At 41.5% G+C, this 25,468-nt stretch overlaps 1 protein-coding gene across 1 annotated transcript; it reads right to left on the reverse strand.

Moving 5' to 3' along the window:
• Positions 1-52: 52 nt before the first annotated feature.
• On the reverse strand, positions 53-24,044 carry DSG2 (desmoglein 2). The gene is made up of 15 exons (XM_050319715.1): positions 23,957-24,044; positions 18,087-18,122; positions 17,085-17,219; positions 15,983-16,141; positions 15,572-15,716; positions 14,765-14,925; positions 13,793-13,927; positions 13,463-13,648; positions 11,704-11,963; positions 10,751-10,893; positions 9,893-10,120; positions 7,757-7,987; positions 6,575-6,721; positions 5,228-5,556; positions 53-3,227 (listed from the first exon to the last, which is right to left on the reverse strand). Exons 1-15 carry the CDS (start codon positions 23,999-24,001, stop codon positions 2,205-2,207), a joined length of 3,363 nt encoding a protein of 1,120 aa, XP_050175672.1. The 5' UTR covers positions 24,002-24,044; the 3' UTR covers positions 53-2,204.
• Between the last annotated feature and the right edge of the window lie 1,424 nt (positions 24,045-25,468).

Genomic DNA, 25,468 nt, shown 5'->3' on the forward strand with positions numbered 1-25,468 from the left:
AGCAGATCTGTGATAAAAGTTTATATATAAACAATACACAGGGAAGCCCGGATTTCTGTGAAACAGTCCTGACTCTTACATCTTCTTCTGGATGTTAACAACTGCATGTTTTAGTGACTACAAAACCGAGACAATATTTTATGCCATGTTGTCTGGAAGTATAAACTGATTAGAAGAGTTTGACTCAAAACCCAGTAAATCTGTGTCTGGAATGCTGTTGTCTTGCATCATTACAGACTTTAGTCTACCTAACCAGAAGGCAGAATTCACAGTTTTTTCAGAATCTCTAAATTAGCAGGACACCAACTTTTTTCATATCTGCATCTTTCATATATTCCTTCAGGCTGTTTGGGAAATCCCAGTCCTCATTCTATCTTTAAACTCTTTATTTGCAGGAGGAAAGTCAGTGTTCTAACTGGGGTAGCTGTCTGAATGAAGAATTAGAAAATACAGTAGCATCCTGTATTTTAAGATTGCATAAACCCACAGAGATATTCCATTAGAAAGTCAGGAAAGCAGTGACCATTTAGAATCACAGGCTTGCTTGGAAGTAAATATACATATTTTAAAAATGAAGTGTAAGAGATAAATAACCAACAGGTACAAGCAAGCAAGTAGTTTAATTTGTTTGGAAATACTACTCTACTAAATACAATGGCACATCTGTCATGTTGAGCATGGCCATGGTTCCTAGTTTATGTGTTTATGTTTTTGAAGCGACTTTTACATCATTATTTGTAAAATCAAACACACTGAAAGCATTTCTAGTCAAAGGCAAGACATATCAGTGGAAAACATAACACTACAGCTGCAGGAAGACTCCAGGAAACAACCTGAAAGCTCTGCAGATCCACAGGCTTTGCAGTACCATATGACCAGCTTGCTGATTTCACAGGTATGAGATAAACACAGTACCAATACCTGATCTACTCTGAGAAAACATGAGCAGTGTATGACAGATTTTCCTTAAAAAAATTAACTTTAAAATGTTTCAAACAGCTTAAAAATATTTACATCTGCATATATACATACTGCCAAACAGTGCAGTACTCTCTTCTGCTTTTACCACATAAACTTCAAGGAAAGGAAAGTAATTTCAAGTGTTGCAGACCTAAATGGAGCTTTCTCTTGTCAGTGCCAAGTAAAGCTGCCATTACACAGCACTATGAAGGCCACCTGAGTACTTGTAATGGAACCAGTGGAACCTCACACATACCAGGCTACATTTCTGTATCTGTGAGTTCACAGACAGAATTGCAAATACCTAACTGCCCTTGTAAATAAGATCCTACAGATGTCTAAGGGCCATAAACTTTGCTAGCAAAGCCTCTGTCTCAATCTCTGCCTCTAAAGGTAAGGTTTTAGCTGTTCCTCATATGTTAAATAAAGGATCAATTACGAGCCAGTGAAAGATGTACATGATGCAAATGCTTACTTGTCCATGTCAGTGCAGACCTACATCAAGTAATAGAATTCTTACACTGAGGTGACAAAAAAAATTGCAGAGCTCAGCTTTTTTGCTGTCTCTAACCCCTGTGCTAATGTGCAAGTATTGGTTGCTTAAGTTACAGATGCTGATAACCTGAAGTTGTGACATCCCCTTAGGAGATGAAAACACCACTGCCCTGAAGATGTACTGACGTCTGTGGCCTGGGCTTCTCAGGGAAGAGAGATTTCTGAGCAAGTCACCAAGGCACAGAGATCTGCAGCTCAGAAGGAGCTGCCCTCGCCCACAAGGTAATAGGTGGCAAACACAAAATGAGAAATTGATTCTCCTCATGGGAGGACTTCAGCAGATACACTCAAGAGCAGTTCAGAAACCTAACTTGTGCTTTGCGTGCTACTATCCATCACTAGATTTGAGATTTTTTTCCATGGTTTTCCATAATTACGCAGCTCTGGTAATGTGGTATTATTACACTAACTGAATAATAAAAAGCAATTATAAATATAGCAAACAAGAAAAAAAAATATATTTCCCACATCTTCCCACTTCAGAAGCATTGCTGCCAATGTTACATAATAGTAACAGCAGATTTCCTTACTTGCTTCCTGGTCATATAATCCAAATTTATACAAACTAGTGCACGTGAGTACATGTCATTCTGGAAGCTCCAGCAAATTCAGATCTCATGGAAAATCCTGAAGGGAGATGCATACAGACACAAGGGTGCCGGACACTGCTACCCCTGCGGGGAGCCAAGCTACGAGCGGGTGTACTGCACCGTGCTGTACTTGGTGACCCTGGAAGACTTGTTCAGTGTGGCACTGGCAGGAGAGGGCCCTTCGAAGTCGGAGCCCATCAGGTTAAGTGGGGAGTCTGTAAGCAACACATGCTCTTGCCTTCCTAAGCTGGCACCTGCGGCCTGTCCGGCTTTGCTCTGCAGCCCCGAGGCTGTCACCACCCTTTCATTCACCACCATGCCACGTTCCTCTGCCGGAGTGGGGAAGCTGAGCGAGCCCTGCTCTCCAGCAGGCACAAGCACCCTCTCTCGCTCCCTCACCACGACGTACTTGGAGTCGGGAAGATCCTGAACTGCCAGGATTCCTGGCCCTGCACCTGCCGACTTCACCATCCTCTCTGTAACCACCACATTACTTCCATGTGGCAAATCAGGGATTTTCACCATACCCTGAATGCTCGATGCAGGTGCCAGCACTCTCTCTGTCACCACTACATTCTCCTTAAACTGGGGGTCTAGAAAGACACCAGCAGAGCGGGCAGGAGCCCCCGCAGAATAGGATGTTTCCATCACGCTGACATTGGTCTCCGTGTGGGCTGTGGGAAGGGGCCGGGCATTGTGCTGGCCAGAACGGGCTGAAAAGGTTGTTTCTGTGACCACTTCCTTGGTCAGGGTGTCTTCTCCTGTGCCGCTGCCTGCGTGCACTGGCGGGGCAGGCTGGAAATGACTGCCCAGGGTAAAGGCTTGTTCAGAGCTGGAAGCATTTTGCTGATCTAAAAACTGTGACTTTGTGTCATTAAGACCGAAACCTGATTCGTTCCTGGAGCCACCATCTTTCATGTTGATCTGTCTGCCCATGCATATTTCTGCTAGAGTCTTAAATTTGTCTCCTAAATCATCAAGGAAATGGTCATCAAGATCCCCTTCAATAAAGCTGCAGCAGCCGACGGAGCCGTGGGGGGAGCCTGATTCTCCCTGGGAATAAACCAGGAGACAGTCTTTTGCAGCTTGTGCTTCATCTTCATCCGCAAAAGAGACAGCTTTCTACAGACAGAAAACAAACGCAAACAAAAGTTCATCAAAAGCAAAAGTTAATTCAGCTCTATACGTAATAATTTTGAAAAATTAGGAATGCTTGGTTAAAATGTTGAAATAAAAAATTTAACTGAACCCACAGAAACTGTCAACCAAGTGAGGGCCATACCTAAAAGGGTTTTTTGCTTTTTTGAAGTTGGTCTGAACTTGACGAGAAGAAAAATCTGAGATGAAATTGAAAACCTTGGACACTATCACCACCTGCTGCTGTTCCTTCCAGTAGTTTGTGCCGTTTGTGATACTGCTCCATATTCACAAAGAGATTGTTTTAACTTAGGCTAGTGAATGAACTTCACCTCTAACTAGGTGTTTGTGTAAGAATCCCGATAACATGCCTGAGAGTATCCTAACATTTAAACAAACATTTAATGAGTACATGCTGACATGTTCTCACCTACCATGGACCTTTGCACTAGCACAGCCTCCAGAATCACACCCAAGATGCCCAACAGCAAACAAATCAAAAAATTGAATGGATTGGTAACTATGGTAAGTATGGATACATAGTCCATCATGTAAATTCTTAGACTCTATGCAGGACACTTGGCAACACGGAGGGCTCATGAGTGCTTATAGAGCCAGCTCAGTCTGAAAGCAGTGTCTGCAATGGAGCTGCTGTAGTGCTAGCACAGATATCTGAGTACATGCTTGTGCCAGCTCCAGTTCCAGAAGTAAAAGGAGCCAAACCCTCTGGGCCTGCTGAACCAGCTTTATGTAATATGGTTGGTTTATGTAATATGGCTGCCACATTTTATGTTCTAGAGTTCATATTAGCTCAGGCATTGGTATAATGTGGTATATATCCAGACCCAAACTGACTCTGTATGTTTATTTCCACTTGATCCTGGGAGTAGGCACATGAGCCAAGATTCTGCTACAAAAAATCAGCACACGTCTGAAACTATCTGGTTTGGTTACTTGTCTGTTTTCACATCCTTATAATCTGAGATATTTTAGCCTCACAGAAGTTGTAGAGAGTATTGAGTATGATCTCCCTTCTGCAGGACTTCATCAGGCAGCTATGCTTAAAGTATCTCTTAATATTAGGAAGCACAAACACTGGAAGGAAAGCAGATTGCTACTGTTGCGTCTGGTTACCCAGAAGACCAGTAGCTAGAGCACTCCAAGACATACAAGTATCTAAAGCTCAAATCCTTCCCTAGCCTGAGGTGGTGATTCAAATCTGAACAGCTACTCCCCTGCAAAACCACATCAGCAGCCAGCTGGAAGGTGTTTGTACAGGTATGGAAGTGAAACTTTCACTATAAGGAGATCACCAGCCAAAAGACTAACGATGTGCACAAAGAGGAGTAGTTGCAATGAGCAGTAACAGCCTATGGTTAGGTCAGTAAATAAAAAAAAAAAGTAGAAAAGAGATTGCAACATGTGCCTTACAGGCTTTTGATGAATGGCCCTTTTTCCCAGGCTATTGGGCAAACAGGCAAGTCAGAACCACTTACTTCATCAGCTACTTTTAAGAGGCAGACCCACCCTTTGAGGTATGACATCTTCAGCTTATCTTTTCAAAACCTGCTCCGTTGTAAAGTGTGTAGTTCTGACTCATGATGAGTCACAGGTGCCTCCCTACAGGCCAGTTTAACATGCCTAAGTCTAAGTCCCTGAGATTTAGATCACCTAGTCTCTCTCTGGGCAAGGGGCTCCTGTATCCCATTCCCAAGAACCTTCCTTGAGAGGAAGGTCTATTTGTGGGACACCTTGAAAGCACTCAGTGCTACAGGACTGAGCATTGCCATGCTCTAAGTCCTGCACAAGGGGTTAATCCAAAAATCCTTACCGCCCCCAACTCCACATGCACACAACATTGGGCACTGTATTTAGACTGTTTACACACGCATATCTACTCATCTGTGCTTGTAGTAAAATGAACAAAATTTCACAATGCTAAGTGTAAATATCAAAATGCTGTTATTTTCGGGTCGTATGCTTACGTCATTGAAGTAGTCTCTCAAGAATTCTTCATTCATAGCTCCTGCCGCTCCCACTGCAAGTCCTCCTCCAGACACCACTGTCTTGCCCTCCACACCTGCCATGCCTTCAGCTGCTCCAGCTGCCATAGCTCCATACTCGGCATTGGAAAGAAGACGTCTTTGCTCTTCCCATCTTTCCTTGGTAATAGTGTTGTGGTGCTCTCCCATGTGAGAGACAGAGCTGCCTGCTGCTGTTACAGTTTCGCCTCCACTCATTCCTCCTGCTGCTGCTGCTGCTGTTGTTGCTCCTCTCGAGTTCCCCAGTGCAGTGGGTGGAATAAAGCTCAGCACTGGCTACATAAATAAGACAAATTAAGATGTGACATGAAAGCTTTGCCATCTAGCACAAGGAACTCACCAAACCTGAGTGGGGCTGGGTGGGACCTGGGAGGGTACCATCTTATGACTTGTTTGAATTTGCACTCATACGTGTTGCTGCAAAGAGCAAAAGGCGTCCTGAAACAGGGTGCAGCTTCCACAAATGTATTCCCAAGTAGGATCATGGAAATGTTTCTACCGATCACTGTTTTCTTGAAACTTAGAGAATTGAAAGTGTAAAAAAAAAACCCCAACAAACAAACAAAACACCAAAAAAAGGCTGCCCCTTTGTTCTTTCTTAGAAGTTTGGCTTCCCAGTTAATTATCTTTTAACAAGAATCTGGTGTGAGCAATGGGCCTAAATCAAAGTCTTTCACCCTCTGTTTCTTTGTTATTGTGCAAAAGCTTGTCAGTGTCATTCCCTTTCTTGGAAAACTTTGTTTTGTAGCATAACAACAAAGGGCAAACTTCTCTTGGCATTCACTGTTCCCTCTGCAGATTCATAAATTTTTCTGCCTTTCTCTTTCTTAATTAAGAATTTCCTCTTTTAGAAAATACACAGGGAACTAATTTAAAACACAGTCTTAAGCTTTAAACCATCAAGAATAAGCTAAGCTTTATAATCCATTCTTTTTCTGCTTTACCATGCCCCTAAAGGGGTGAAGAACATTCCAGGTTTGCAAATGCAAATGTTTCACTCTATAGATTTGATGCTTTTCCCACAGTCCTGTCTTCTGCTCAGATACCATCAAAGTTTGCTTGATTGCTTTCCCTATGGAAAGTGCTACGGTTGCTTTTTCTACAGCTGCTGGTGGAATTCATCTTCCACACATCCTTCGCTAAGCCTCAGAGGGTTAATTTTAATTAATGCTCATGTGTTGCTAAAATCTTCTGTAGAGCTTTAAAACATCAGCCTGCAATGTGGAAGAGGCATCAAGTGCCAAACTGAACACTGGAAGAGAAATCAAAGAGAAATGCTATCAGGGATACATGCCTTCTCCTCAGGAGCTGCTCCTTCGCTGTTCCACTGACGCAGCATCGCTTCACTGTAGTCTGGTATTGCAGCAAATGTCTTTGCTCCACCAAACCCCTTTGCTCCTAAGCCACAAGGACACAGCAGCAGTAATAGTGGAATAACTGTAGGGAAACAGAAGGTTACCATTAACTATGTGATTCTTAGGGCCCAAGCATACTAACAGCCAGTATAAGTATGGCCAGCTCCCATATTAAAATGTATCTTTAATGAGCTAGTGATCAGTACGAGGGCTGACAAGGACTGAAGACAGGTTCCCAAACATTCAAGGCATTTGCTAGAAACATATGTGCAGGCCGGTTTCCTAGAGAGTAAACTGATAACTAACACGTCAGGGCCTGAATCCTGCAGATGACCACACATATAGGTAGATATACTTCTATCAAAGATCTCATACACCAAACCCAAGCCCTGATATCACTGTACAACCTCAGCATTTCTAACTCCTCCTGTTCTTTTACTACCAGATAAAAACATGGCATCATGTAAATTCCACCGTACCACTCCTTTCACTTGCTTAGAGCGTTGCCTGGGGAACTCAAAATAACCTACTTTGAGGAGCAAAGCATATTATTCCTGTGGCATGAACTTTGTTTTATCATGGTTAGATTGCTGCCAGCACAAGCAATTTAAACTCACAATTACTGTGAGTTTGAATGCAGCACTGTTGCATAAGGCCATGCCCTGACTGCAACTATTCTTCTCTTATTTTGAGCTTCTATTCTGTCTCACTAAAGAACAATGTCACATGCTAACTCTGAGCAAGGCAGCAGACCTGCAGTGACAGAGAAGAGTGGAGAACGCACTGTGGTTTGAGTAGGAAGAGTTAGGGCTCACGTGGGGACATGTGGGAACACCAGAAGGATTCCTCACTGCTTCCTCACCTGTTATTTACAGCACCATAAACAAATATTAAAGTTATTCATATTAATTTTAAAATGCACAGCTTGAAATCCTTTGAGGTGGAAACACTGATATTACCAAAACTTAGTTGGGGATCTGTCATGACTTCCCACAAGACTACGAATTTACACAGAATATATCAAGATGATAACACTTGGGAACTGGACTATTTCTTTCCTGATGCCTTGCAGACCATATTTACAGTACTTCTGAGATAACATGAAACAATTACTTACGCAGCAAAAGTAAAAACGCCAAGATGATTAGTGCAACTGCTGCTGGTCCCAGACCCACTGACTTAGTGCCAATAAACTTCTCTTGGCACACGCCGTCATCTGTACACTCACAAACAGTCAACTGCAGAGACTGCGATGCAGCACAGCTGAGGCCTTGGAAATCCTTTATTAGGATGGGAACTTCAGTTCTGCCTGGCTTCAGGTTTTGTGGTTCCAGCTGTATGCTGGTGCCTGAGGCATAAGTGGCCAGGGGAGGGGTTAAAGGAAAAGAGAAGGGAAGAAATGAGTGGAGAGAAAATTTACTCCTGTAAACTCAATAAAAAAACCCCTTCAGTCTCCCAAGAAACCCCCTCTAGCCAATGCAATAGAATTAAGTTTAATTAGCTGCTGCTACAGTACAGTTGCTTTTATTTTTATCAAGTAAATCATGCTGGTAACAAAGCAGTCATGCTTGCTTGCAGACTCACATAATTTTGAAGTTTTCACTTGAGACTTACTATGGAAGTCCAATCTCCTATATAGTATCAACCACAATATCCAGATAGATAAAGGCTGAACTCACAAAAAAACCAGCTTCAATCTTTAGGGGATTAATTTGTTGTAGCCACAGGCAGAGACCAGGGAGCCAACATAACACCTGCTCCTGTGGCTGTCATGTCAACTAGGCAGGAGACCACAGAATCAGAGAAGGGGTAACAACGGAAGGAATCACAGTGGGTCATTGGATCCAATCTCCTTGCTCAAGCAGAGTCATCCCAAAGCACATGGCAGAGAACTGCGTCCAGACACTTCTTGAATATCTCCAAGGAGGGAGACTCCACAACCCCTCTGGGCAGTCTGTTCCAGTACACAGTAAAGAAGTTATATCCTCATATTCAGGTGGAACTTCCTGTGAATCAGTGTCTGCCAATTGCTTCTTGTTCTGGTGGTTGGCACCACCAAGAACAGCCTGGCCCCACCCTCCTGACACCCTCCCTTCAAGTACTTAAAGTCACTGATGAGGGCCCCTCTCAGTTGTCTGTTCTTGAGGCTGAACGGGCCCAGATCTCTCAGCACTTGCTTGTGAGATGCTCCGGTCCCTTAATCACCTTTGTTGCCCTCTGCTGGAACTGCTCCAGGAGCTCCACGTCTCTCTTGCACCAAGGAGCCCAGAATGGGACACAGCACTCCAGACGTGGCTTCACTACAGCTGAGCAGAAGGGCAGGACCTGTAGGACCTCCCTGGACCTGCTGGCAATGCTCTCCCAAATGCACCCCAGGATACCATTGGCTTTCTTGGACACAAGGGCACACTGCTGGCTCATGGACAGCTTGCTGTCTATGGCCAGATGATGTTCCCAGCTGCCAACACTACCCTATTTGGAAAAGCTGTGATCCCTACAATTACTGCTAGTCTGGCTGCAAGTAAGGTGGCAAAAACTAAGATTCTTTCTTGGTCCTAAACTTGGCCATTAGGATGGCTTTGCTAATTGCTTTGCAGTGTTGTGCAGCAGGATTGCAGAGGGCAGAGTGAGCTTGAGGAGAAAAAAAAATGTTTTCTGGTGCCTTCAATCTACCTGAAGCATTTCCTTTGAGCATTTTTCAGGCTGCTATGAATGGAAATATAAGAAAATGCTCATTTAATTTCAAAATACTTGTTAAAATTATTTACGCTTTCTGCCTTGCTTTTGTTCCTACCATGCTGGACAATCTTTAGACAGGTTACACTGTATTTCTCCTTTTCAAGGCCCAGTGTGCAGGCAGATTTATTTATTTGTAAGTTAGAGCAACTGCAGCCAGTAACACAACCACACCTCCAAGCTCAGTTTCAACAAAAAGCATCCTCCATCACTGCATGCTTTCTGTGAGAAGATGGGGATAGCTTGATACCAGTATTACCTATGAAATCCTGGTTACCACATATGGGACATCAAGCCAGGCAAAGATGGTCCAGCTGAGGGAAGGCAACATGCCCTAGAGAACATGACTGTGCTTTTATAACCTCTAGAGAGAAGGGAGCACAATGCAAGCGATGACTCCATATATAGGTTTGTTTTTTTTTTTGTCTGAATCAGCCAAACTGTCAGTTTGACTGGAATTAATAAATTACAACACTAGGACTTCAAAGAACTGAAAGTAAAAAATACACCTTCTTACCATTTCGGGATGCAATTATCCATTTTTTGGCTGTCCCTTCTGGCTCATCAATGACAGTAAAGCTGAAGGGATCACTGTTTGGGTAACTGTCCAAATCATTCGCTGTAACATCAACTAATTTTGCATCTGAACACACAGTCTGCACAGGGTTCACAATGATTGGGCAGTTATCATTCTCATCTTGGACTTGAATAACAACTGTGCCAGTGACTGTTTTCTTAGGAACATCTGTAATTTTAAAATAAGAAAAATTAAATTGATTAGTGCAAAAAATTTAATCTTAACATAAAAAAACCCTAATATTTTCCAAAACACCAACATTGCTGAAGCAAGTTGAAAGAGCTCTCTGTGGCACTTATGAGAGCAGTATTTCATTCCCAATGTTAACAAAAATATTGACAAAGTTCTTCTGAAGGCAAGTTGGTTATTTATTTTAACTTAAAAATTTGCTGTATGGTTACACAGTAACATGTAGATTATAAATGCAGAATTCCAATTAGATACACAGGAAGTTCAGGGAAGTTCTTTCTTGCTTAGTATTCAAGAAAAGTTGAGACTGTGAAGTCTGCTAATTGGCATACTGAGATATTGGCAATTTCCACCTTGACAACGGATGTTCCTATCAGACTTACCTTCCCAAAACTTTTACAAAACATTCACCTTCATCTAGTCAAAGAGGAGAAACAGGCACCATGGGAACCCATTCTATGGTAATGAGTTGCCCGTGTCTCTCTGAATAGACAGCCTATGGGAAACTGCACTGGGTGCCTACCTTTAAAGATAGGCAGACTAAACCAACTATTGCTGTAGAAAGGCAAACAAACCAATTAAGGTGAAAAGAAAACCCTCTGAACTTACCAGTAGTTACACCCAACATGGTGATAGTGTAAGTGCCATTTACTACATGAGGTGATTCGTAGTCGAGATTTTTAGCGAGTCGGATTTCACCTGTGACTGAGTCTATAGTAATCCAGTTTGCTGGATCTCTTCCTTTCATATAACTGATCAAAATCATATATAAAGATGTACACAGTTATAATGAGGAAAACAAACATCACCAAAAAAAGCAACTTCACAGTATGCTTACTCTTCATTTAAAGCAGAGATCAAATCCCTAGGTCTGAGGTCTGATGCTCCCGACACTGTAATTGGTTTCAACTATAAATCTACTCTGAATGTTGAAACCTGCTTTTCCCCATAAAGTCGAGATTTAGGTGTGGAGAAGTCACAGAAAGTACATTCAGAAAGGAGAGGGAGCTGCACTGCTGGTCCCTGTCTTCCCCTCCATCCCTGCTCTCAGCAAAAGCTGAGCATCAGCCACCCTGGAGACACTGTACTACAGGCATGGGAGAGAGGGGCTATGCAACCCTGCAGTACCCCATTTGGAAAAGCCACGGTGCTGATTCAATAACATTCTGGCTGAAGAGCTATGATTCAAAATCCAACGGCGCACATGCAGACATATCTAGGGTACACCCTTTCTGTCCTACTGATAGATGTTTTTGCATATTTCTTCCCAATGTTTCTGGAGACAATGAAATTAGATGGGTAAATCTACTCTTGAAAGTACACAGGTATGACAAACACCGTGCAAGCACGTACAACTTCAGCTGAAACATTCGTGTCTCATCATGTACAACAAAAGAATATTGCATAATAGAATACTGAAGAAGATGATAATGATTAAGGTGTGAATTATGCTTAGTAGAGAATTATTGCCCTTGAAATTATTTCAGTTCAACATGCACATTTTTAAAATAAGATGTGATTTCTAACATACTCAGTTAAGATGGCTAAAAAAAAATCCTTACGTAATGCGCTCTGCTATTTTTCCAGTGTCTTCATCATAGGCTTGATACTGTCCAATAACCTGTTTTATCTTCAGCTTCTCACTTGCTCCAATAATTTTTGTGCCACCAGGGAAAAAAGGGCCTTCCTGCACATTAATCACCTTAATTTTGATTGGAATTGTTTGTGCTTTGTAATTGCGTTTAATTGACTTGTGGAACTCTGCTTTGTTTGTAACAACAATGCCCAAATTTAGGCTCTGCATTTTTTCATAATCCAGCTCCTAGAGCAATAAAGAAAATAATAAAAACAACATGTTACTCTCCTCTTATTTTCAGTGGATGACACCATAAGTATGGTTTTATATCATTGAATTAAAACTAATTAAAGGTACACGTAAGGAGTCCTGCCATATTTTCTGCCTGTACTTGCTCAATTATTTGTCTTTTCCAATTTTATATTTTGTTTTCTTTTTTTTTTTAACCAATGAATTTACTTAATAATGCCCATCAACTATTACCTTTTTTTTTTACAATTAGTGGTTTTTAGATAAGGAAATCAAAGCAGAAAAAAAAAAGAGGAGGAAAAAAGAGGAGGAAAAAAGAGGAGGAAAAAAGAGGAGGAAAAAAAGAGGAGGAAAAAAAGAGGAGGAAAAAAAGAGGAGGAAAAAAAGAGGAGGAAAAAAAGAGGAGGAAAAAAAAAGAGGAAAAAAAAAGGAGGAAAAAGAGGAGGAAAAAAGAGGAGGAAAAAGAGGAGGAAAGAGAGGAAAAAGAGAGGAAAAAGGAGGAAAAAGAGGAGGAAAAAGAGGAGGAAAAAAGAGGAGGAAAAAAGAGGAGGAAAAAAGAGGAGGAAAAAAGAGGAGGAAAAAAGAGGAGGAAAAAAGAGGAGGAAAAAAGAGGAGGAAAAAAGAGGAAAGAGGAGGAAAAAGAGGAGGAAAAAGAGGAGGAAAAAGAGGAGGAAAAAGAGGAGGAAAAAGAGGAGGAAAAAGAGGAGGAAAAGAGGAGGAAAAAGAGGAGGAAAAAGAGGAGGAAAAAGAGGAGGAAAAAGAGGAGGAAAAAAGAGGAGGAAAAAAGAGGAGGAAAAAGAGGAGAAAAAGAGGAGGAAAAAAAGAGGAGGAAAAAAAGAGGAGGAAAAAAAGAGGAGGAAAAAAAGAGGAGGAAAAAAAGAGGAGGAAAAAAAGAGGAGGAAAAAAAGAGGAGGAAAAAAAGAGGAGGAAAAAAAGAGGAGGAAAAAAGAGGAGGAAAAAAGAGGAGGAAAAAGGAGGAAAAAAAAAAGGAAGAAAAAGAAAAGCTATTTAAATCTTCAGTTTTTGTGAACTAAAGGAAAGTGAAATTTGTAAAATTCATGTTTCCATTTATGGAAAAGAGTTTCATAATTTCAATTTCTTATTATTCATAAAACAGTCTGTAGCCCACGGCTCAGGTGTTGCTTGCAATGTTATCTGTGGCCAGGGGAAATAAAGAAATTTTATTTCTTTAAATATGTATACATCACCAAGTTTACAGAATGTTAGCACTGTTGCCCAAAGGACAAGAGAAGTCTGGGAACTTCTGCCCTACTAGATACATTTGAGATCACATAGAATGAAAATGGAAAAGCTGGTTAAAAATATTAATTTGCATGGAATTACTGAATATATAACAAAGAATATGGCAAAGGAGGAGTGTCCATCATGTGAATGTACATTTTAAATGCTGACTGAATATACATAATGTGTGTATCAACTTAGATGGAATAAATTATTGTATTACTTACAGAAGAATCCATAAAATCTATACTAACCTTTACAACAGTCAAAATTCCTTCATTTGTTTTGGTATCTGTCACTATACGGAAAAACCCATCTTCGTTGCCAGAAACAAATGTAAAGTTTGCCAGCCAGTTATCAGAAAACTCTTCATCTTTGTCAAATACTTTTATTCTCATAATTTCCACATTTGCTCTGTTTTCTTCAACGCTTCCTTCAAACTTCAATCAAAAAACACTCTTTAAAAAGATGTCATTATTTACCCCATTTCACCAGTGCGAGAAATTTTGCACAATGTCGTATTAAGCAACAGGATACTGGCAGGTGTAGGAATGCATGCCAAAAGTTGTGATAAATGTACTTACTGCATGACTTTCAACAACAGGCAGATTGTCATTGACATCCAAAATCTTGATTTCTAAAGAACATGTTGCAGCATTCCCACCTACTTCACCACCACGGTCTTTTGCTTCCACCACCAAAGAATAGCTACTTTGTGTCTGTCACGATAAGAAAAAAGTGTTTAATCAAGGCTAAAAATTCTTCCTTTTCTCTAATATCTCTATTACATTTTGGCAATATCTCTCATGGTCTATTAGAATTCCTCTCTATCTAGAAGTACATCTCACAGACTAACTTGACAGACTCTGCTGGAGTAAAACCGAGCCTTTGAAAAGTATACGGGACTTTTGCATCTTCCCCACAAAGAGTTGGACTGTACTTATGGGGCAAAAGAAAAAATTTCAGTGGCCATAAATAGGGACAGGACTAGTGACATCTGCATGTCAGGACAGGGCTAGAGACAGAGTTGTGTCCCTGAGCCGCAGAGCTAACATCCCCATCCCCATCTGCTGGCCAAGGAAAACTCTGCAAGCACAGGTGACATTGCTGGCAATATGTGGCTTTCAAATGCCATTTCACAGCAGCACCTTCCTTAAATCTTTGCACCTCGGTTTGCATAGCAGGCTACAAAAGTCCAGGTGCAATCAGCAGCTTTGCAGATGATGGGTCTGCATTGTCTTTCCATATGCTCTGCAGCAGAAAGAAACGACCCCTTGCTTTGTGTAACTGCTGCCCTGACTGCACAGGAGGGACAGAAAGCAACAACCACCAGGCTGGTGCTGTGCTAGGTAAGGGATGGGGGGAATACAATCTCAATCCCATCACCTCCTCCCCTAACCCCTGAAAAACATGCATCAACCAGACAAGGCTTTAATCCCCAGGGAGCTGAAGAAAGGTAAGAGGGCCAGCTCTTCACCCTGCACGCTGAGCTGAGGGTGATGCAACAGGCACCAGAAGACCACTGCTTACAACATAAAAATGGGAGGGATTTTTACCTCTCTGTCAAGATTTATTTTTGCTACTCGAACCTCGCCAGTATTCTTATCCATACTGAAAGCAGTGCTAGGGCTTTGGGAAACAATCCTGAAAGCAATCTTGGAATTTAAGTTATTTGGTTCATCTGCATCTGTTGCATTTATCCTCATTACAATTGTACCTGGAAGAAGCAGATAAAACACGGTACTTGTTTATACCACCATGCACTGGCAAATACCTTTATTGTAATGTGAGAAATAAATAATTTTGTTAGATGAACTGCACAATTGTCTGATGCTCTTGACTTTATTTATGTAATAAATACAGCTGAAGAAGCGTTCCTAAAACCAAAAATACACGTTAAAAGTTTATCCTCCAGCCAAGAAAAAAGATTGTATCCACACATCTGTAACTCACAGAATTCAATGTACCAATTAAACAACAGGTTGTTGGATGAGCATGGCAGAGTGAAGTCCCTCCCAAACAGGCTGTGATTGCTAAGCCAGAAGGCAGATTGCATTTTCTGTGCAATTCCTGCTGGAGGACTCTGGTTTCTTGATTTGTGGTAGCTCTGATATCAAACCAAAGGTGTTTCCTCACAAGAGGAAATATTGTTCTCTGTTGCCTTTAGGTGGACTCCCTTAATCAAACCACACTGCTTAGTCCTGAATAAAACCTTGCATTCAGACATAGTTAACCTGGCTTAGCCAGCAAGGGAATGTACCCTTGTTACTGCACATATACTGCTGAGAAGTGCATGTTCACCTGTGCTCTTGCATGTGTTGGGAAAAGCTCAATGAAAAAAAAAAAATCTAAAAATAAGTTACCTGTTTCACTTAATTCTTCAATTGAACCAACAAAAACTTCATGTGAAAACACTGGAAAATTGTCATTTATATCCACAACTTTAATTGGGAGATCTATTGGCTCTTCCAGTTTTGCCCCATTCTTATCTAGCGCATGACCTCTGACCTGATAATAACACAAACAGAAACAATATGCACACCCAATGAGTGACTGTAAACATAAATACATACGCAAAACAGAAATACATATAGTATAGATAACAAAATCTAGACATTATATAAGCACATTATATATGTTTAGGAATAGAAGCATGGATACACACACAAATATCCAGAAATATTAAAAATATTTCAAGCAAACACATCTGAAGACAGTAAGTAAAAATATGAACAGGAAGGCATCTCTAAGGAAAAAATTAATTTTCAACTTACAAGCAGCACTGGAGTCTTTTCTCTGTCCACCCTTCCCGTTATGTTCAGGTCTCCAGTCTTTCCATTGATAACAAATAATCCATAAGGGGGTTCTGTTACTCCTTGACCAGATATAGTGTAAGTTACTACTATCCCTGTATCTTCAAGATCTGAATGTATCTAGCAGGAATATAACAGATTAAATAGCACTCAGTAAATAAAACAATGTATAAAAGTGCAACAAAATATTTTTGCTGTTTTGTAATGAAGAAACAAAAATAAATATTAAACAGATTTCACTGCACTCCTTTGACTGTGGAGATGTTGAGATGAATGCAGGAAAAGCTGCATGTTCTGTCTGAGGATCTGGTTCAGGGAGATGAGAAATATCTGGAGCAGGGAGATGACCCAGAGGATCAGATGTAAGCTGGTGAATATGACCAGAATGGAGAAGTGACAGGATGGAAGACGAAAGTCAGCCCTGGAGATGAACAGGTAGAAGAGGCTGCATAGACTGGAGATTACATCCTTTCTCTGCTGTCAAAAAATACCCAAAACATCTGGAAAAGCACATGTGCATTGGGCCAGCACCACCATCAAGGGGCAGCACCAGTGGTGGGTAACAGCCAGCTACGACCTGCAGTTACTTCATATGCCGAAGTGACAGGTGTGGCACATCCAGGTTTCAACACCGGTGCCAAACCAACTGCACTTCACTCTTGCACAAATGATAACACCTTGGTTATTTTTAGCTCTCTTTCCCAAAAGACTAGGCATACATAATCATGTATTCTGCCCAATAACCAGCAGCAGATTTGGGACCCACTTGCCAAGTTCAACCACACTGAGTAGGGGTGGTGGAGTGAAAAAGCTCAATGAGATCGCATTCCCAAAAGTTTAGTGAAAACTGGGGCTAGGAAAAGATGAGACTGAGCCAAATCAGGCTTCAAAAGTAATGCATCTGATGAAGGAAAGAGACAGAAGGAAATGTGGCAATCTTCAACTGACATCCAACAGTCCTTAAATTAAAGAAATATTTGTGCATGTGTTTAGGGCACCCTTATTTTATATTTTAATCTCTACTTTTAGGTATATTCTGTATTAATCTCTTTTTGGGGCTTACTCTAGCAATTGGATTCTTATAGGAATTGTCCTCTTCCTCCCGTATGAAGGCTGGAGGGACTGTCCATTCTCGCTTCTGCCTGACTAGGCTGTTGGGATGAGACAACATGCCACTCCTGGCATTTCGATTATAGACCTGTGAAACAAGACTGAATGTCAGCATTACATTTAGCCATTTCAGATAAATGCTTATTGCTACTTCACTATTCACCAGACTTCTGAATAGCTTTTGCTCTTTCAATAGCTAGTGACTTCAAAATCGTGGAGCAGCATCAGTTACAACCTAAGAGCTCCCTGAGTTGTTTGAAGAGGAAAACTACACTAATCTTTTCATCAAGAAGAAGCAGGTAAGCTTTAAATATATGAGTAAGTTTCCATGACCAGGGGTTGGTGAAAATAACTCTGATCAGGAAGATTTCCATGCTTGTCACCAGATGTGGGAAAAATTCTGGCACTAAAGCTGTTCTGAACCACCATTTCTCTTTATCACCGTGTTTACCACCCCACTAATACTGCCTTGTACTCAAACTTCTCTCTGAAACAGAATATGTGAAATACCAGGCCTCAGTACAACTCACCCAATGCCTCTGCCATCCTTGCTCAACTACCCCTCACTCTCACTCTGCATGAAACCCGTCATCCTTCTGTCCAGTTTAGTCTCTACTGCCTTTATTGACTTCCAATTAACATCTGGAAACGTTTCTAATTAATGTATGCAATAAAATAGTGGCTGTTTTCACTTACAGACTTCAAAATGTTATCTACAAACTTAATATTTTAGGAGAAGTTTAGTCAAAATTCAATGTCACTTAGTGTGATCGATGTAGGAGTCTATTCACTTAATTTCAGCTTTCATTTCTTTATCCATTACACAGCTTTTACATTTCAGAAAATGGCAAAATTCAAGATATTTTTCAACTGAAGTAAGGCATGGCTTTGTCACTTTGCTCAGAGAACATTTCTTAAGGTACAGATAAATGAAAAGTTTTCCATTGTATCCTACCTTCACATAGAGTCCATTTCCACAATTCAAACATATCTGCAATGGAAACGATGATAATAATTATTAATTCTATGTCACTTTAGCAGTACTAAAACTTAACTGACATGACCTCCCTCATAAGAACAGCAAAGCCATAAGGAAAAGGTTTCTGACCTCTGTAAATTAATATTTATTATTTACCCATAACAGCTTCTGAAAAATTCATCCATAACCACTGACATTAAAAATGCATACTATAATAAAATAATTATTAATTTTGCACTTTTCTTCCATCATGGAACAGATTATAAGAAATGAGTATTTTTTTTCCTAATAAATGCAGATTTTATAGCAGTTTTCGAACACCCATTTCTTAGTGCTACATAACACTTCATTATTTCAAACTGCTGAGAATTTGCTATTGATTGAAGCAAGTGCTGGTTGACAGCAGCACTCTGGAGCAGCTCCCTCTTCTGGGTAAACCACGGATTTGAGGCCGTGGCGGGTTACCAATCACATCAGAGAACAAAACAGGAGAAATAATATTTAAAGGCAAGGACTAATCAAAACAACTGCTGAGTTGTACACGACTTAGCACCACGCTGGGAGGATAAATGGTATACATGCATCACTTATTTAAACATGACAGAGGCAAGCAAACCACGCTTGCTCTGACAACCTTACATGCCAACGTTCAGTATTGCATCTGCCCATCTCTATGTGCACTGGGACAGCCCAGGACAGCTATGCCATGCCCTTAAATGCCTCAGTTAGGTGCCAAATCCCAGCTTTAAGGAATTGGAGCTGCAGCCAAATTATCAGAGACCCCATGTTTATGTCCACTCTCCAGGCACCAAAGACTCTGCAAGTACCAACACTCCTCAAACTGCAAAAAATGAAGGTGTCGGGAAACAGCACCAACTAAATGCAGGCTATTACAGAAGAGGAAATCTACAAATCAAGCTTTTGTGCTCTGTATAGGTAGAGAATACTGCTATTATTCTCAAAAGTATTACTACCTACTGATTATTTTTTAGGCATACCACTGCTAAGGTAAAGCAGGCTCAGAAAAGGTGAGTTTCTATCCAAATAAGTCAAGGAGTATTTCTTTATATTCTCCACTGGTTTCTAGTCTGTTCACCGAGTTCTGCCTATTCCTCCCTCTGACTCAGCCTTGATTACTGAATCGATGACAGCTTCTTTTCTTTAAAAAAGATGTTATCTCTTCCCCACACAATGCAGTGGACTGTGTTGAGCAATACAGCAGAATTCTGTTTCAACTTGCACAACAAAACTCTTTCAAATGATAATTTTCCCAATGCTGAAGACAAAAAATTAGCAAACAGTAAGTTCTCTAATGGATATGCATCATGAAGGCTACAGGATCTTAAACCTTATACCAAGTTATTTTCACAAATATTCTTAGTCTTATTTTGTTTTATTAATTGTATGGATTTTCAAAATTTACTTTTATTAATAATGAGATTATACCAGCAAGAGTGACAGGAGAATTTTGCTTTATAGTCAAGATATTCCAACAGAAGCTACAACTCTTTTGGAAGGTGTGGTTGGGTGTTGGAATAGGCTGAAGTTCAAGAATAAGCAGATCTTCCACTGAGATACATATCAAGAAAGTGTAGAAAATTCCATCAGTCCTTACAGACAGAAAGTCTTTCATTAAGACAAGTAAAAGTAAAAATCAGTTTGTTTACACAGTAGCAAATGGCCTCGAAACTTTACAGCTCAATGCTAAGATAGTAAAAAATACTTTTGCTCTCGCACTTTTCAATCTATAGTCCACATGGAGCCTCATAAGGGACTTACAAGATACCTACAAAAAATGTTTAAGAATGGTAATTTTATTTACAAGATGCATAAATAAATGTGGAACAAATATATAAAGGGATCCTGCATTTTTATTGAAAATTTTTAAAGGTTCCAAAAATTTTAGATAGGAAAAAAGCACTTTTCAGTGACATTTTCTTCAAGGACAAGTGAAATGTCACATATTCAACAGGTGCTAAATTCCAAATTTCCCCCTTTTTTATAATATCCCATAGCTGCCTTCTGTTAAATGGCTTAGTAAGAGTAGGAAAGCTCTGTCTGTCATTTGTTGAGGATCATAGCCTTGGCACAAAACCCAGACATCCACTGATGACACCTGTTGATGATGGAGCTGAGAATGCATTGTCAGAAGAAAACTGGATGGTTGCAAAACACAAGGTGGAAAAAATGAGGCCTGAAGTATCAAAATTGGAATGAAATACTGCAGGATAGCAGCAGGAATCAGCAAGAGGCCATGGGAAAGAAGGGAGTGACTGCTGTGTATAGGAGGTGCAAGGCTGCTCTTGCCCAAATTCCTGTTCATGAATAGTCAGGAAGTGACTGAAGGACAGATTTTCAACATACAGCTTAAACTGTAAAGATATAAAGACTGAGCAACCAAGAAGGTATGTGTCTGTATTCACTACACCATGAAACTGTAATTCCTAGAAATGTGGACTTTCCTGTATGCTGCGTGTTGGGAGATTTGGAGCTTGTACCCCCCGTGAGTCAGTTTGGTGCTGAAGATGATGGACAAGTGAAGAACTTAGAGAAGCAAGCAAGGGGGACCATCCAAGGTTATCTAGTAGTACATCTCCTGGCCATGCTGCAAGATAAAGTACACCCAAATGTTTCCTGACAACTGCTTACCTTATTCTTAAAAATGAGTGATGGAGGTCCCTCAGCCTCACTAACCTAAGGTGACGCCTACATAGTCTTACAGATGGAAAGCCTTAGTTAATTTTTAAGTTCATTGTATTATCCTAATTTTTAGCTCTTTGCAAGTTGACCATATTGCTGCTTGCATGAGATTCAGTTTCAGAGTAAGGCACACAAATTTATGTGTATAAATAACAGCTAAGTGCCTAAACTTCTGTGATAATCAGCAGAAATACAATCAGCCAATACAAAGAGATCAGAGTGCAGTTCAACTTGTCCCCACACCAGCTCATATTTATTTCTCTCTGGATTCTACTGACTGTAAGTATGTCTAGTTTGTAAGCCCAGCATGGGAGGATCTGTAGATCAAAGTAGTTGACACTGAGATCCCAACAGCACACAACCTGTGTTTTCCCTTCCACAGCCTGTGGATTTCCTTCAGAATAGAATTAGCCTGATCCCACAGAACAAACATCCACGAGCAGATTGATGCACCTCCCAACATGGTTTCCACCCAGGAGAGATACGATTCACACTCTGGAGATTTGCTTCGAAAGCACAATTTGATCCAACTAAACATGTGCACTCAGCATCCACTGCATCTCCATTTACCATAACAGAAACTCAAACACCTATATTGAGATGCCAACACTTTACAGCAATTCCCTTTTCTTCATAATAACCTTTCATGTATTTGCAAACTTACATCTTACTCACTGTATTTTCTCAGTTCTTTAATTTTCCTTCAAAAATTAGACAACAGAATTTTGTGACTTCAGATTGCATTTTTTCACTTTCCTCTACTCTCTCCTGGACAGATTCACTGTATTCTGAAGTCTGGTATCAAAAATAACACACCACTTTAATTCAACAGGATGGATAAAATACCAGATCTTGTGAATTTCTCAGCTGCTTTAAGACCTCACCATAGCTTGTTTCCCCCACTTTTTGGAACAATATTAAAATGTTGAATCAATACACTGAAACATGGTAAATAACTTTTACCACGTTTCAACACGTTACTGGTAATAGAAGCTGGGCTGCTTTGAATTAGCTCACCTTTGCTCTCTGTAAAACTATCACGTTGTGGTATTTTTTATTTAACTTGTTTCTATGACTTCTGAAAATTAACTGCTACTGGCTCTGACATTTCAGTAGTGATCTAATGTACTCAGCTTGAATTTCATCATACCCAGGCTACATCTAACATCCCAAACATCAACCAAGTACAGTTCGGAGAATAAGTAAATTTTGCTACTCCCATAGTAAGATTCATACATCTCTGTCAACTCTTCTTTCACTCAAATGCAGGAAGTGTTCTAAGATTTCTTCTCTTGAAGACATGACGTCCACCCTCTTTAGAAATGACTGAGAAACTTCCCAGTCCAATAATCCTTGATAGCCATGCCCGCCCGGCAGGCCCATGGCTCTGGGTGTGTGCCCTGGACATGCACCAAGTCAAGCCCAACCCTATGGGTGCATTACCATTGGGCACACCCCAAAGTCCCTGGAAAACGGTCAGAGGCAGGGACCTGGGGAAATCTGCTGTGACCTCTGCGAGGTACCCGGGAATGATGACACAGGGATGCAGCCTGCAGGCAGGGAGGGAGCACCGAGAGATACTTCCAGGAAAAACCAGGAGAGGAAGAACTTACCATTCCTACTGTGTCTAAGGTAGAAGATGCTTAGAGAAGACACTAGTTTTAGTATTTTATTTCAGTAGTTTCTTAAGATTCCTAAGAAATAAATGACCCTAATCTGGAACTCTCAAAGAAGCAACTTGACTTTCTGCCACATGAATGGCTCTGGCCAGATTAGGAAAAAGTAAACCAAAAAAACAAAAGTGCAAAACCCAGCAGTGCCTCTCTCTTCTGAACAACCAACCAAGGCAGCCTTATTCACTTTAATGTTCTATCTGACAATGAGGTTTTTAGGTATTAAACTGAGTTGACTTTCAGTACACTCAGCTTTAGTTGAGACTGAAGATGATGAGGATTGAGAAAAACAATTTTCTTCAGGCAAAACTAACAGCATCCTGAGCTAGTGCAAGTCCACTAAAATGGATGATAGTGTGGCTTCAGGTATTACACAAAGAATCCGTGAAAACTTTTGCAGAGGTAGCACTCCACATGTTTTCCATTGTTCTTTTGGACAATATGAGAGTAAAACATTTTCCAACCAAACCATAACTCCCAGCTTGCTGTAAAAAACAGGGTTAACTGTTGCTACCTGACTTATGGACAACCACATGTCTATATCAAAGTTATCAGACAACAGTTCTCCAGAAAACAAATGTGATTTTGCAGGATCTCAAGCTCAGGGAGCGAGGTCCCAATCCTCAACACCTTCCACCCTCACCATGCAACAAGCCATTGCTGATGCTTGCTCAGCTGCTCGGCAGCTTGGGGCACAGCCCAGGGCCTGGCCTCCTCCACCCTCACCTTTGTCTGAGTGATGGCAGGCCGACTTCCGCAGGCATTCTGCCAGCCTGGAGAGGTGAAAAGCAAAAGAAAATGCCGCAGATACGTCACAGAGCTTACTGCAAACCAGCTAGAAACACCTAGAAACCATCAGTCCAGATCCAACAAACCAGGTGTTTTGGTCTCAGTTAGACAGCCCTCGTTTTTAGCCTGAAAAAGTATTTCACAGGATAGAAGGTCTAAAGGCTGATGGCTGAAAAACAGGGTGGGGAGGAGGAAGAGAAAGAAAGTCTGAAGTGTCTCAGATTATTAAGATTGTAATTCTCTAAGGCGATAAAGACTTCCATACTTTTTGATTCGTTTTCCCTCCTGGCACTATTCCGTTAAAAGGCTACTGCAATTATTAGTAGAGATAACATGCTGAATACGAAGACGGCAACAATGTGTTCTTTCACTGTGTTCCTGTTCCTCCCAGCGCCTCAGCAACCCCACCCATCCCAGATACCGTTCCTGTCGGGAATTTCTACCTCCGCTTGCTTTCGGACAGCCAAACGGCGATGGCTTTTATCTAATTCCCAAAGAACGGAAGAAAACTCCTTCCTAGCCACAGGCAGCCGGCGGTGGGAAGGCTGCCAGACCGCCACGGGAACACCTCTCCCCGGGGGCGGCACACAAGCCCCCCGCGGCGGTACCGCCGCCCGCGCCCCTCGTCCCGCACAGCAACCCCCGCCCCGGTCCCGGGACTCCCGCGCCATCCCCACGACTCACCAGCAGCGCCAGCAGCCGCACGGCCGCGGCGGGGCCCCGCGACATGGCCACGGGACACACCGGGACACCTCCTCGGGCCGCCCGCCCACCGCCGAAATGCCGGCGGCCCGTCCAGGGCGCCCAATATCCGCGGGTGGGTGGAGTGTGCCGGGCGGGAGCCGCGCCGGGAGGGGGCAGGTGGCACCCGGCCCCGGGCCCCGCCCGTCCCGTCCCACCCTCGGGGAGCCCGAGCCGTGGCGGCGGGTCCCGTCCGCCCCAGCGAGCTCCGCCCGCGGAGCCTGCGGAGGGACGAGGCGGTGCCGCCAGCGCAGCCCTCGGGAAGCCGCGGATGGGCGCCCCAAGGGCTTCCGAAGTTTGGGGTTTATTTCCCACCACCACCGCTTCTGCCACGGGGAGTGAGCCGGAGCGTGCAGGGAAGCTGCGACAACAAACCAATAAACTAACGAGCAACTTATGGGGGGAGCGCAGTCTCGTGGGAAAATAAAATTGTGAGCGTTTTTAGTACAGCCGTCCCTGTAATCCTCATTTTTCTTCGCTCCGAGCCACACTCTTCCTACTCTTATCTGGCAGAAATCTTTCCTGGATACACCTGATTAATTGATGCTTACGAAGGCGTAGCTGATTCTTCGTGATGGCGAAACAATTAAATGTGCTTCCCGTGCATCCTCCCTTCTTTGAGGCAGTTAACTGGTTAATCTTTCCAGGATCACGGTCAATTGTGGTAAGTAATTTCTGAAACTGCTGGTTGTGATACTATGTGTGATACTATTAGGGATCGAAGAGGGGAACCAACCATATGGGAGTCCTTCCAATCACATTATGTCTCTTTATTACATGTTGCAATAGCGCAAAATAAATAATTTCATGTTGTGTGTGATGTCAGTTGCAACAACTATAGTCTCCATGGACATCACGAGGGAAACAGCTTTACCTCACAAGTTATTCTGAAGGTTATGTATATCTCTTTGTGTTATTTACTTAAAATATCACAATTTACAGAATTTGCTGATATCCCTGCATTAAAAAAATTAAAATTCTTAATTTAAAGAAAACAAAAGGCATAAACAAACAATATATGCAAAACATACAGTATTAAGAATTCTTGTATTCTTTCTTCGTTCTGACACTAAAGCATTGCACTGGACCGATCACTTTGTAATCAAACAGAACTGTGTATGTTCACACAACAGAAAACCCTGAGATCCTCTGAGGATCTTCAGGGTGTCAAGGTGTAGTTTGGTATAAGTTTAACAGCTGGTGTAGCAATCAGCATTAGTAACAGCTAATTATAGTAGAAGTACTGTGAAGTTCTCTTTTAGTTATTCCTGTTTGAGATAAATGAGGCAGAACATGTCTCAGAGAGTGTTCCTATTACACCCCTTTAATTTGGTGATTTAGAATTAGATCCTGTTTTCAGATGTATATTACATTTCCTAGACTGATGGTTAAGTATTTCTTAACATCAAAAGACTGTAAGAGAAGAACCTTCATTTGCAACTTTCTTCTTAACCT

This window comes from Myiozetetes cayanensis, unplaced genomic scaffold (genome assembly GCF_022539395.1).
Source record: "Myiozetetes cayanensis isolate MyiCay16 unplaced genomic scaffold, myiCay2020 scf1, whole genome shotgun sequence".
Taxonomy (NCBI): domain Eukaryota; kingdom Metazoa; phylum Chordata; class Aves; order Passeriformes; family Tyrannidae; genus Myiozetetes; species Myiozetetes cayanensis.